This window comes from Triticum aestivum, chromosome 4A (assembly GCF_018294505.1).
Source record: "Triticum aestivum cultivar Chinese Spring chromosome 4A, IWGSC CS RefSeq v2.1, whole genome shotgun sequence".
Classification (NCBI taxonomy): domain Eukaryota; kingdom Viridiplantae; phylum Streptophyta; class Magnoliopsida; order Poales; family Poaceae; genus Triticum; species Triticum aestivum.
In genome coordinates, this window is record NC_057803.1 from 603,015,397 (window position 1) to 603,026,773 (window position 11,377).

At 43.8% G+C, this 11,377-nt stretch overlaps 1 protein-coding gene across 3 annotated transcripts; it reads left to right on the forward strand.

Annotated features, from left to right (window-relative positions):
* The first annotated feature begins 1,912 nt into the window (after positions 1–1,912).
* LOC123082536 (B3 domain-containing protein Os01g0234100-like) lies at positions 1,913–5,633 on the forward strand. 3 transcript variants are annotated; one of them, XM_044504855.1, is made up of 10 exons: positions 1,913–2,090; positions 2,339–2,425; positions 2,878–2,970; positions 3,146–3,235; positions 3,382–3,450; positions 3,713–3,838; positions 3,974–4,159; positions 4,304–4,510; positions 4,646–4,727; positions 4,839–5,633. In XM_044504855.1, exons 1-10 carry the CDS (start codon positions 1,977–1,979, stop codon positions 5,381–5,383), a joined length of 1,599 nt encoding a protein of 532 aa, XP_044360790.1. In that variant the 5' UTR covers positions 1,913–1,976; the 3' UTR covers positions 5,384–5,633. The 3 variants fall into 3 exon arrangements, with proteins under 3 accessions (XP_044360790.1, XP_044360791.1, XP_044360792.1); XM_044504856.1 differs by having other exon boundaries at positions 4,646–4,706; XM_044504857.1 differs by lacking the exon at positions 3,713–3,838.
* The last annotated feature ends 5,744 nt before the right edge of the window (positions 5,634–11,377 follow it).

Below are 11,377 nucleotides of genomic sequence, written 5' to 3' on the forward strand. Positions count from 1 at the left end.
CGCTGCTACAGAATAAATCAGTTTTCATTTGTATTTACCAAATTTAATTCATTCCCTTAGGTTTTAGGGCATGTATAATGATTGATAAGACCGTTCTTTTTAAGTCTTGCATGTAATTTAGAGATGACAAAAAAGTATGTCTACAATAAGAGAGTGACGTTTTGGCACATGGGAGCACGCGCTCCTGGTTTTTAAAATGTGTTTTGAACATATTTTGATATGATAAAAAAATTCAAACAAAAAATTGGCGTGTACATCTCGATATTATACATGCTCACAAAGTTGTTTTATGAAAAACCGATAAATTATGTGTCGCGTGTAAAAAAAGACAAAATCCGATGTTAAAAAGTGTTATTCACAAGACATCTTTTTGTCTTTTTTACACAAGCCAAAAATAAAATCGGTTTTCTCCAAAAACTTAACGTGCACACATATAATGTCGAGATGTATGCGCCGAATTTTTGTTTGGATTTTTTTCATACTTTGAAATATTTTTTCCGTGGCAAGAGGGCGCGCTCCCAGGAGCACCAACGGACTTCCGGTCTACAATAGATTATATCTTAGCTTTATCTTCAATAGGTAGCTATTCTTAAAACATGATGAGACATATTGAGCTAAGAGATAATCTCTTAAATAAGAGAAAACAAGTCTTTTCTTATGATTTCTTTCTTCTCCATCTCAACATTTATCCTACGTGTTACTCCTAAAAATAGCACCATTGTACCCGAGAAGCCTTCACCATTGATTTTATTAAGACCAGCCGCAAAAGTTAAACTCTGGCGGCAGGCCATAGTCTCAAGAATTTCAGGATCTGAGAGGCCTTCGATCGTCACAGCTGAAAGATCCTTTAGTGCCATCTCTTGACACTGCTCCATCAATATTGACTTTATATGTTCCAGGTGGTATCCATATAGGAGTATTTGCTAGTAGTAATTTGGTTTCTTTATCAACTCCAACTCATCAATAAATCCATTGTCATCCAAGTGCCCACGTCGCAAAGGGCATTTGTTATGTGGCGACCTGCGAGCCAGAAAACGAGGAAACGCGCAACCCCGCAATCGTACATGCCCTTTTGGGGCGGCCCATGTTCTTTTTTTTCTTTAAAACAATTCAGAATTTCAAAAAAGTTCCAAATTTCTGAAAAATTGAATTTTGATAAAATCTTCAAGAAACCATAAAATTTTCGTGATTTTGAAAAAAACAAATGCTCGTGAAATAAAAAATATCATGATTTAAAAAAAGTTCGCGTATTCACAAATATTCATGATTTTTTAAGAATGTTGGCAATTTCATAAAATGTTTATTTAAAAATCTTCACAAGATTCGTAAATGTTTGTGAATTTAAATAAATATTTCAATTTGTTCTAAAAAATTCATTGGTTAAAAAATGTTCATCGATTCAAAAAAATGTTCACGTGTTAAAAAAAACTTTTCACAATTTCAAAAAATGTACACGAATTTGAAAAACAGTTTGCGAAATTGTCAAAAATGTTCATGAATTCTGGCGATGCAGATATCAATATAGTTTTAGATATACATAACAAATATATTGGTCATAATTTGGACTCATGTTTTTTTGAGCTAGAGTGCTAAAAAAAACACATTGGGACATGGCTCAATGCGATGACTAAATCAGGACCATTAATTTTATGCCTTGGGATAGGTATGCCTAAAGCGCGCTCGGATCATGACTGAAAATACTCCGTAGATGCAAACCAGCCGCTCGGATCGGGAAGGAAAGCTCCTCTGATTTCGGACCAAATTAACAAGCAATCCGATTTGCGTGGAAACAAATCCTCTGATTTTCAGCTCCGTAATCTGGAAACGGTCCTCTGATTTCCAACGTCTCGATTTTGTGAGGTTTAAAATGCCGCCTATATCTACGTCCAAGCCCAACGGCCCTTTCATTTTCCTTCTCCTCCTCCTCCTCCCGTTTTTGCATTGCTCGCAACTCAACACCTCGATCGGATCCAGGCATGGAAGGATCTCTAACCATGAAGGATTCAGCCATGGACACGGTCATCCTACTCCCATGGAAGGATCTCCAACCAGCAGCTACCTCGGTCTCGGATCCATGCGCACGCACCGACGTAAGTAAAGTACCACCCACCCGCGCCTTCATTTGATTTCACTGCTTAATCTCATCTGCTTCATCTGGTCCTTAATCGTCTCGAGCCTTTGATTGTTTATGATTATGATCCTGCACAGAAAGGAGAGGTTGTTCTTGAGAACAGAAGATTTTTGTTTTTTGTTTTTCATGTATAGTATATATATCCAGTCTTGTGTTGAACTCGCATAACTAATGATGATTTCTCCGCCTATGGACTACCCTTTGCAGCCTGCCATGACCTATGATGATATCCCAGTACTCTCTTCCCTTGACAATGGCAGCGTCACTGCCGCTGATGCTGGTTTACAGCCCATGGTGAGTAAGAGTAAAGTATTAACCATCAGACCTCACATCTCTGCATTTTAGCCACTTCTTCTGATAGATGACAACATGACATGTACTGTAGAATGCGCTATCAACTTAAATTTGTGTCACGATGGATCACTCCCTGTGTTGTCGTTTCATTGCAAGCTTTGACTAAGATTGTTATGATGCCACTTCTAGTTTTTCATGGGAGTTAGTCTTTTCTCTCTTGTTTCTGAATGTTCCGCCATGCTTACCTTGTCCAAGTGATAAAAAGTTACTCTATATGCTTATGTTTTTCCTTGTATAGTACTACTTATTAATTAGCACTCTAGTGCTACTACTACAAATACACAATGATACTGCATGCATCCTCCTGGTTATTAATAATTGGAGACTCTGCATTTATATGTTGTAAATCTGTACTTCTTGTGATGAGCAAAATGAAAATTTGGTGATCACAGGATGAGGAGCTGCCTATTGTTGTTAATCAAAACTCTGCCGCAATTAATGATTCCCATGATGTAGAGAGCAAGGTCGATTACGTTCCTCTCAGAGTAAGTGTCCAATCTCTTTACTTTCCTACATCAAACAGAGCATATATTGCCACCTATGGAAAGATAATGTATCTTCACATTGTTGCAATAGCTCCTCATTATTCTCCTCATATTGGTCATGATTTTATAAAGTAGTATAAGCATGCAACTTCTTGATCTAACCTACTTATGGCAGATTGTAAGGCCAGAGATCACGGAGGGTGAGGGGAAAAAGCGTCCCGACATTCGTTTTAAACCCACGGCTCGAAAAACTACCACTTTCAAAGTAAGATTATTTGTTATCTTCATTCATTTTGCTTTAGAGATTTTGACTGATCGAAAAATCTCACAACTCACACGAGTTGTTACCTCCACTCACATTAATAAACAAATACTGAATTAGCTACTCTGTGTTCATTGGTTGTGTTGCAGAAAAAGAAAGGATTCCCGGCATGTTTCAAGGTTGCCAAGAGTGACAAGGATGATACTTCTGTGCCGACGGTAAGGTCCTGCAAGAAATGATTCCATATAGCTTCATCAATAAGTTTTGCAAATAAAAAGTTTAAACAATCACACATCCATAATCATGCTAAGTTCCACTGAAAACGGAAAATATAAATGTAAGGCTAGCTGTAAGCACACTTATTTAGTATTGTGGATTGCTTAGTCAAGTTTCTTCCGTTGGTGGAACAGACTAACTATAAACAAGGTAGTTTTTCCTACAAAGACTAATTATGAAAAATGTGCTTTGATTGTGTTACAGAGGAAGAGAGGCGGGCCAGCGGGTTCCAAACCTGCTAAGAGAAAGATGGAGCAGAAAATGGCACCGAAACCAGCATTGGTTGACGACATTCATAACTCGGATTTGACAGGCGATACAGAGACAAAGGTGAAATTGCCAGGGGAATATCCCAGCTTCACCAAGGAGAAGTTTCTTACGTTGGAGGAATAGGCTAACTATAAATAAGATAGTTTTGCTAGTACAAAGACTAATTGTGAAAAATGTGCTTCGGTTGTGTTACAGAGGAAGAAAGGTGGGCCAGCGGGTTCCAAACCTGCTAAGAGAAGGATGGAGCAGAAAATGGCACAGAAACCGGCAATTGTTGACGACATTCAGCACTCCGATTTGACAAAGGTGAAATTGCCAGGAGAATATCACAGCTTCACCAAGCGTATGTTAAAATCTCATGTAGTTCAAGGCTTTTATCTGGTAAGTCTTTCTTCTTTAGGTGTCTGAATGAATGGATGTTTGTATATTTGCTTACAAGCAACTTATTGCTTGCATTTCTTTTTCTACCGGAAGATTAAACTAAAAGCAAAGTGTAAAATACTGCCTTTTGTTCTCGTCTTGTAGGGTCTCCCGGGTAGCTTTTGCACAGAGCATCTTCCAAAGGAGAATAATACAATCACATTAGAAGATGAGCATGGGGAGAGCTATGATACAAATTACCTACACGACAGGAAGGCGCTGAGCGGTGGGTGGGGAGAATTTGCGCGTAAGCATAGTATTAGGGTCGGCGACGATGTGGTCTTTCGACTCGACGGAACCAAAAAATTCAAGGCAAGTCCTTCCCGGATGTTTCATCGATTTCTCCGTCATTCCTTTGTGATATTTTTATCTTTCCAAATGCACGGTAGGATCACTACCTTAATTACTTTAGCGGTCTAATTTCTGGGAGGGATATATTGTTTTCAGGTGCATATACTAAGAAATGGACCGCCAGGTTTGGACACATCCAAGAAGAATGACATGTGGAGTGAGTCGAAAGTTCCATCTTGTTCGTATTCTTGCGCTTGTTTGTCATTTATTAATTGCACACTGAAATAGCATACCTATGAAATCTGAATCTTCTGTATCGATGTCATGTGTTGCACTGTCCACGATGCAGACGAGGCAGAAGGTTCAGAACATGGTGTCAATTCTAAAGATCATCTAGAGGTTACCGCTGGAGGCAACAGCTCAACATCCAGCGTGGTGGCAACAACCTTATTTGCGAGGGAAGAAGCGGTAGGCATCGACGAACACGATGTGAGATCTCCAGATCCAGGTCTCGGCGATGTGGAGAACTTCCAAGTCATCCTCCATGGCTCGATCACCGACCTCCCGGACGGCCTGCGCAGGAGGTACTACGAGCTCTGCTGCGCCCAGAAGGCGGTCCTCCACAGGAACCTGCTCGAGACAAACCATATGCTGGTTGAAGGGGTGATCATGGAGACCAGCGACATCGCTGAGTGCGTCATGGCCCCCTTGCATGCTGCTGCTGCTACTTCTTCTCGCGAGGTTCTCCTGGTGTGGAAGAAGACACTGGGGGCATTGGAGGGTTTGGGAATGGACGTGGCGTTCTTGCGCAGACGCGTCGACGACCTTCTCGGCATCCATGCTGCTCGGGCATCGACGGTTCGAGTTTACAGCCGCTGCCGGTGGGGACTCTAAAGAATGTTCTGGAGGCAATGGATGTGGCGATGGAGGAGTTTGAATGAGAGTGTGAAAAGAATGCCCAAGCATGGCAACTGAATTTTTGTGCACGTCATCACTAACTTTCCCCCATTGTCTTGTGCTCCCTCATTGAGTGGTACGTAGCATCTTTTGTATGCATCCATGCAGTGTTCTTGTACGTAGTTATCGTCATCCCTTTGTCTTGCTTGTGTGTCTCCGGTTTCATCTCAAGGATGAGTTTCAGTTCCACTCAGTGTCTTGCTTGTCGCTGTGAATAACTTGCCATTCGACTGCATTGGATACTTTGATTCAGTTTGACTTGCAGATCAGTTTCAGTTTGTAGGGAACATCTTGCTGTATGTTTCAGATCTATCATTTCAAAAGCTGGCCACCATGCACGCTCTTGAACATGTCGTTTGACATTGCCCGTTTGTGCAGCTGTAGCGAGATAGCGACCGAGATGAATGGATGCATCGACGAGAGACGGCATGCATGGTATGTGGTTCAGTAGTATATATCAACTATCCAAGCAACAAGCTCATCCATCGTTGGGGGCTAGCCGAAGAGAAACAAGAGCAGGGGCCTCTATAATCAAGGCAAAAATCTCGTCAGCATCCACATCGTAGTTGCCGTTGACGATCAATTTTTACCCATATCTTCTCCTTGGCAAGGAGATATTTTACCATTGAACTACGCTCGCTACGGTATATATATATTTTATAGCGTATATCCGCCTGGGTCGACCTTCTATGTCTAGGTCGACCGTTTCATTTCATTTTCTATTGTATTAGAGTTTTCCTTTTTTATTATCTGTCAATGAATATTCTAATGGGAATGGAATTTCATAATACTGAAAGAGAAGAGCTAGCAATTCGAAATGCAAATTGCGTTTTAATACGTCTCACTATTCTAATTTTTTAGAAGAAATGGCCTTTATTTTTTTATGGGGTTAATAAATATTAACCAAATTTAATTTATGAAATGAGAGAATTCAAAATAGTCACTAGTCCAATTCATAATGATGTACCGGAAAATACAACATTTTTATTATTTGACCAACCATCAGGAGAAGCAAATACAAGGGAAGTCGCAATTGATGCAAAAACAGCTAATTGGAAAGCAACAGTCATATTTCTAATCCTCCAAGCTACCATCAGATAAAGTTGACTACATATTTAATCGCTCACTTAACCAAAAGACATTGCTGGTGGTCAATAAGCAGTTTTCCAGTTGCGCCGCCTCGAGAAGAGGGCACCGGGAACTGATGTGGCTCACATCGTTTGTTAGGTTCAGCCTAAATTCTTAAAAGCCCGCGCTATTTGGAGCAGATTAGCGGCCGGCTCCTGGCTGCATGATCTCGCTCGAAACCGCTGTGCGCGTGCACCAGGCGCCACCTGGTCGGGGCGCTCCCATGTGCGGTGCGAACACCGCTGGCGTTTAGTGGGAGGTGAAAACCACTCGCGTCCCAATCCCCATCGCATTTGTCGCCGCCCCCGCCCTAACTTGAACCGGCCGCCGCCGCCGACCCACCTTGCATCTACCGATGCCGCCCACAGCGGCCGCGACCAGCTCAGTTGATTCGGTACAAGGTATTCGAGATAAATCTGTTGATTGCAGCGCCATGTGCAAAGAGAGGAAATTGGAGATCTTTTTTGGAGATCTGGTACTACTCTATCCCCCTTTTTTATGTCTGTTCATCAACAATTTTATATCTTCATTTTATCTATAATTTTCTTCTTCAACTGGCGAACGATAGAGTCCTCATCGAACGGCCCAACACAAGAGAAAACCCTCCCCCCCATTCTCGCGATTAGACCATCTACAACCAAAACCTAGTACCCGCTTCAAACATTCGGGTGGGCTGCCCGGTCAGTGCTCGGATTGAAAGGCGCCACCTAACTAGTCTCTTAATATCCAACCCAAACCTTAGCGCCGGCCCAGCAACCTGGGATTCGAACTCAGGTGCGACAGCTGAAGACTTGACGGAACAACCAATGAACCGATAATACTTTGCTGACTACAATCCGAAAACAGTGCTATTTAACAACCGTTTTAGTACAAAACATTAACATATAATCTGTACATATAAATCATTTGAAAAAAATAAAAAATGTGAAATTGGGAAAAAGATAGAGTTGCTATAAAAATGGTTTCCTGTATGACGAAATAGTTCAAAATTTTGAAAAAGTTCACGGAATTTGTTTTTTTAAGTTTCATCAATTTGAAAAAAAGTTCATAAATTTTGTAGAAAAGTTCACAAATTTGGAAAAAGCAGTTCATCGAATTTGTAAAAAAAAATCATCAACTTGAAAAAAAGTTCATCGAATTTGGAAAAATGTTCACGAATTCAAAAGATTCGAAAAAATGTTCACGAAAATGCAAAAAGTTCATAAGCTCGAGAAAGTTCATGAAATTGAAAAAAAATCATAAAATTTTGAAAAAAATTCAGCAATTTGAGGAAGTTCACAATTTTGAGAAAAATTTAATCCATTTGGAAAAATAGTTCATAATCTTGAGAAAAAAGTTCATCAAATTATGAAAAAAGGTTCCTCGATTTGGGAAAAAGTTCACCAATTTGAAAAAAACTTCATCAATTTAAAATAAGTTCATCGAAGTTGAAAAAAACTTTCATCAAATCTGAATAAAGTTCATCGACATTGAAAAAAGTTCATCAAAATTCAAAAAAAAATCATCAAACTTGAAAAAAAGTTCATCAAATTTGAATAAAAGTTCATCAAAATTAAAAAAAAGTTCATCAATTTGAAGAAAACATTCATGTATTTGTGTACCATTTCATCGAACCAAGATGAAGAAAAAAAGAAAATGAAAAAAATAAAAAAGGAAAAAGAATGAATAATAGAAGAAAAAAGTAAAAGGTAATCAGATCCTGCTGGGCACCCGCATGGTTACGCTAGCACTTCTTGATAGGGCGGTAGCTGGTTCGAATCCTAACCACGCTTTTTTCGGATTAAGACACAAAAAAGAACACGATAAATGGGCCGGCCCAGCGCGCCTCAGGGGTGTGCGCTCGTTTGCACCCATGCCTGTAACAGGCGTAACAGGCGCCGTTTAGGGAATGCCCCAGCCCATATGTGGGTTGGACATGGAGACACACGTCCGCACGCACCCGCCATGTCGGATCCAGCTCAGTGTGGCCCATCTGACCCCACATAAATTGACCCCTATTCACACTTCGAAGGAAACCCTAGCCTTATTCCACTACACTCCAGTCCACTCCCATTGTACCAATCTCCTCTCCCACGTGCTCTGGCGTTCTCCTCCATGGCAGCCACTAGATTCGACTCCGAGATGCCTGGACCTAATAGTTCCAGCAGTGAGCAGATCTGTCTCGATCCATTCTATGTCTTCGACCGCTACCGTCGCACGGATGACGGGAAGGGCAAAGGCAAGGACAAGGACGCCTGTGGGATTTCCAAACTCCGTGAGAATAGAGTTGCAGACTCCCTGAGAACGCCTTACTCCTCTGCTAGTTCATATGTTACTATTCTTGCTGATGTCCTTTACTTCCTTTCATGTTATCTAATTTACATTCGCACTTTACTTAAAACAACTATTTACTTTCACCCTCACTTTGCTTTGAGTTTACAATACTTACAGTCATAATTTTTAGAGTATATATATCTCCGTTTATCGCTTATGTATAGGAAAATCCCAACCTACCTGATTTTGTATGATATGGTTGTGATCTCCCTTGGCCTCCAAGGCATGTAACTCTCATGTATTCCTATATATATGTAACACGAGGGCTGCCCCATGTGGGGCTCATTGCCTAATCATTCTCATTTGCTTGGTATTAGATAGATCGATCCTCTCCTCCTAAACCCTACCACGCCGCCGCCAGCCTCCCTGATCGCCGTTACCTCACCATGGCAGGAACCGGTGCCTCCACCAACCCCTCCCTCACCTCTCCCTCCCTACCCGCCTCCCACTCCACCACCGCTAGCCCCCTCATCAACATCACCATGCCAGTCTCCGCCTCGCCGGCTGTGCAAGTCGCTAGCGTGCGCACCCACGTGCGTGTCACGCTTGATCTCCACACCTCGAACTTCGCCAAGTGGCGGATGCTCATCTGCGTACTCCTCGGCAAGTACGACTTGCTTCCCCATGTCACCACCGTCACGGCCACGGCGGACCGCACGCCGGACTGGACCCATGAGGACTATGTCGTCCGGTCCTGGTTGTACGGCTCTATCTCTAACGAGATTCTTGACATGATCATGACGGAAGATAAGACGGCGCATGAGGCCTAGAATCTCATCTCCAACCTCTTTCTGGATAACCAGATGACCCGCACGGTCTACCTCGAGGCCGAGTTCCGCGGCCTTGTACAAGGTGACCTCTCGGTCACCGCGTACTGCCATCGCTTGAAGGCCCTCTCCGATGCCCTCGCCGACGTCGGCACTCCGGTCACGGACCAGACCCTTGTCCTCAACTGCCTTTGCGGCCTCAACCCGCGGTTTACCGACATTACCACAATCTTGACCATGCAGAACCCGCTCCCGACCTTTGGGCAGACGCTCTCTCTATTGGTTCTCCATGAGACTCAGCTCGCCAACACCTCCGCCATGGCGAACCAGACCGCCCTGTACGGCGGCCACTCCTCCCAGGGCTCCGGCCTTGGCGGCTCCAACTCCAACCGCGGCGATCGCAACCGCGGTGACGACAACCGTGGCGGTGGCAACTCCGGAGCCAGCGGCAACCACAACGGCGGGAACTGGCGCAAGAAGAGGCAGGGTGGCGGATCCAGCGGCAGCAACTCCGGCGGTGCCCGCGTCGGTACAGGCGGCCAGTCCGCGGTCGGCCCATGGATCTGCTTCAACCCATACACGGGCCAGCCGCTGCAGCCTCAGGGCGCTCCCACGCCGCACCCGACCGGTGGAGCCGGCCTGCTTGGACCGCGTCCCTCGGTGCTGCCACCCGCCCAGGCGTTCACTTCACTGGCTCCTCTCCATGGCCAGGTTTTCGGCACCAACGCTCCTCCGGTCCCCGGTTACAACCCGGCACCTCAGTGGGACTATACCATGCTGATGGCCGCCTTGGACAACGCCGCATCAGCCTCCAACATCGGTGAGTGGGTCATGGACTCCGGAGCCACATCCCACGTGGCCTCCGACCCCGATATGCTTCGACATCTCCTTCCTGCTTCTTCCTCCTCCCTTGTCACCATTGGCAATGGCTCTACCTTACCAGTTTCTCATACTGGTGATGCTTCTATTCCTACTTCCGCTCGCACACTTTTTCTTCACAATGTTCTACTCGTCCCTCATATTGTTAAAAATCTACTTTCTGTTCGTCGTTTCACTATTGATAACTTATGCTCAATCGAATTTGACCCCTTCGGCTTCTCTATGAAGGACCTTCACATCGGGGCTGTGATCCTTCGCTGCAATATCCATGGAGATCTCTACAGGTTCCTCTCCTCGGTCATCAACCATCACGCCCATGGACTCATCGCCACCACCTCCACTGAGCTTTGGCATCACCGTGTAGGACATCCAGGTCGCGACGCTATGTCGCATCTTCATAAACAGTTATCTATTCCTTGTAATAAAGTGGCTTCACACGTTTGTCATGCTTTCCAACTTGGCAAACATGTGCGCTTGCCGTTCACTAGGTCTACCTCGCATTGTGTCGAACCGTTTCAATTAGTACATTGTGATCTTTGGACATCTCCTGTTTTGAGCAACTCTGGTTTTAAGTATTACCTTGTTATTGTGGAAGACTTCTCGCATTATATATGGACGTTTCCTCTTAGCAACAAATACGACACCGCCGCCACACTTATTAATTTTGTCGCCTCCGCCCGCACACAATTTTCCCATCCACTAGTAGCAATGCAGGCCAACAATGGCACCGAGTTTCTCAACTCCATGATCACCACCTTCTTTGCCTCTCATGGCATTCATCTTCGTCTTTCCTACCCGTACACCTCCGCTCAAAACAGCAAGGCTGAACGTGTCATCCGCACCC

Coding starts and splice junctions, on each gene's coding strand:
- LOC123082536 (XM_044504855.1), top strand. CDS start 1,977: ATGGAAGGATCTCTAACCATGAAGGATTCAGCCATGGACACGGTCATC. Junction 2,971..3,145: donor TCGATTACGTTCCTCTCAGA/GTAAGTGTCCAA, acceptor TACTTATGGCAG/ATTGTAAGGCCAGAGATCAC. Junction 3,236..3,381: donor GAAAAACTACCACTTTCAAA/GTAAGATTATTT, acceptor GTTGTGTTGCAG/AAAAAGAAAGGATTCCCGGC.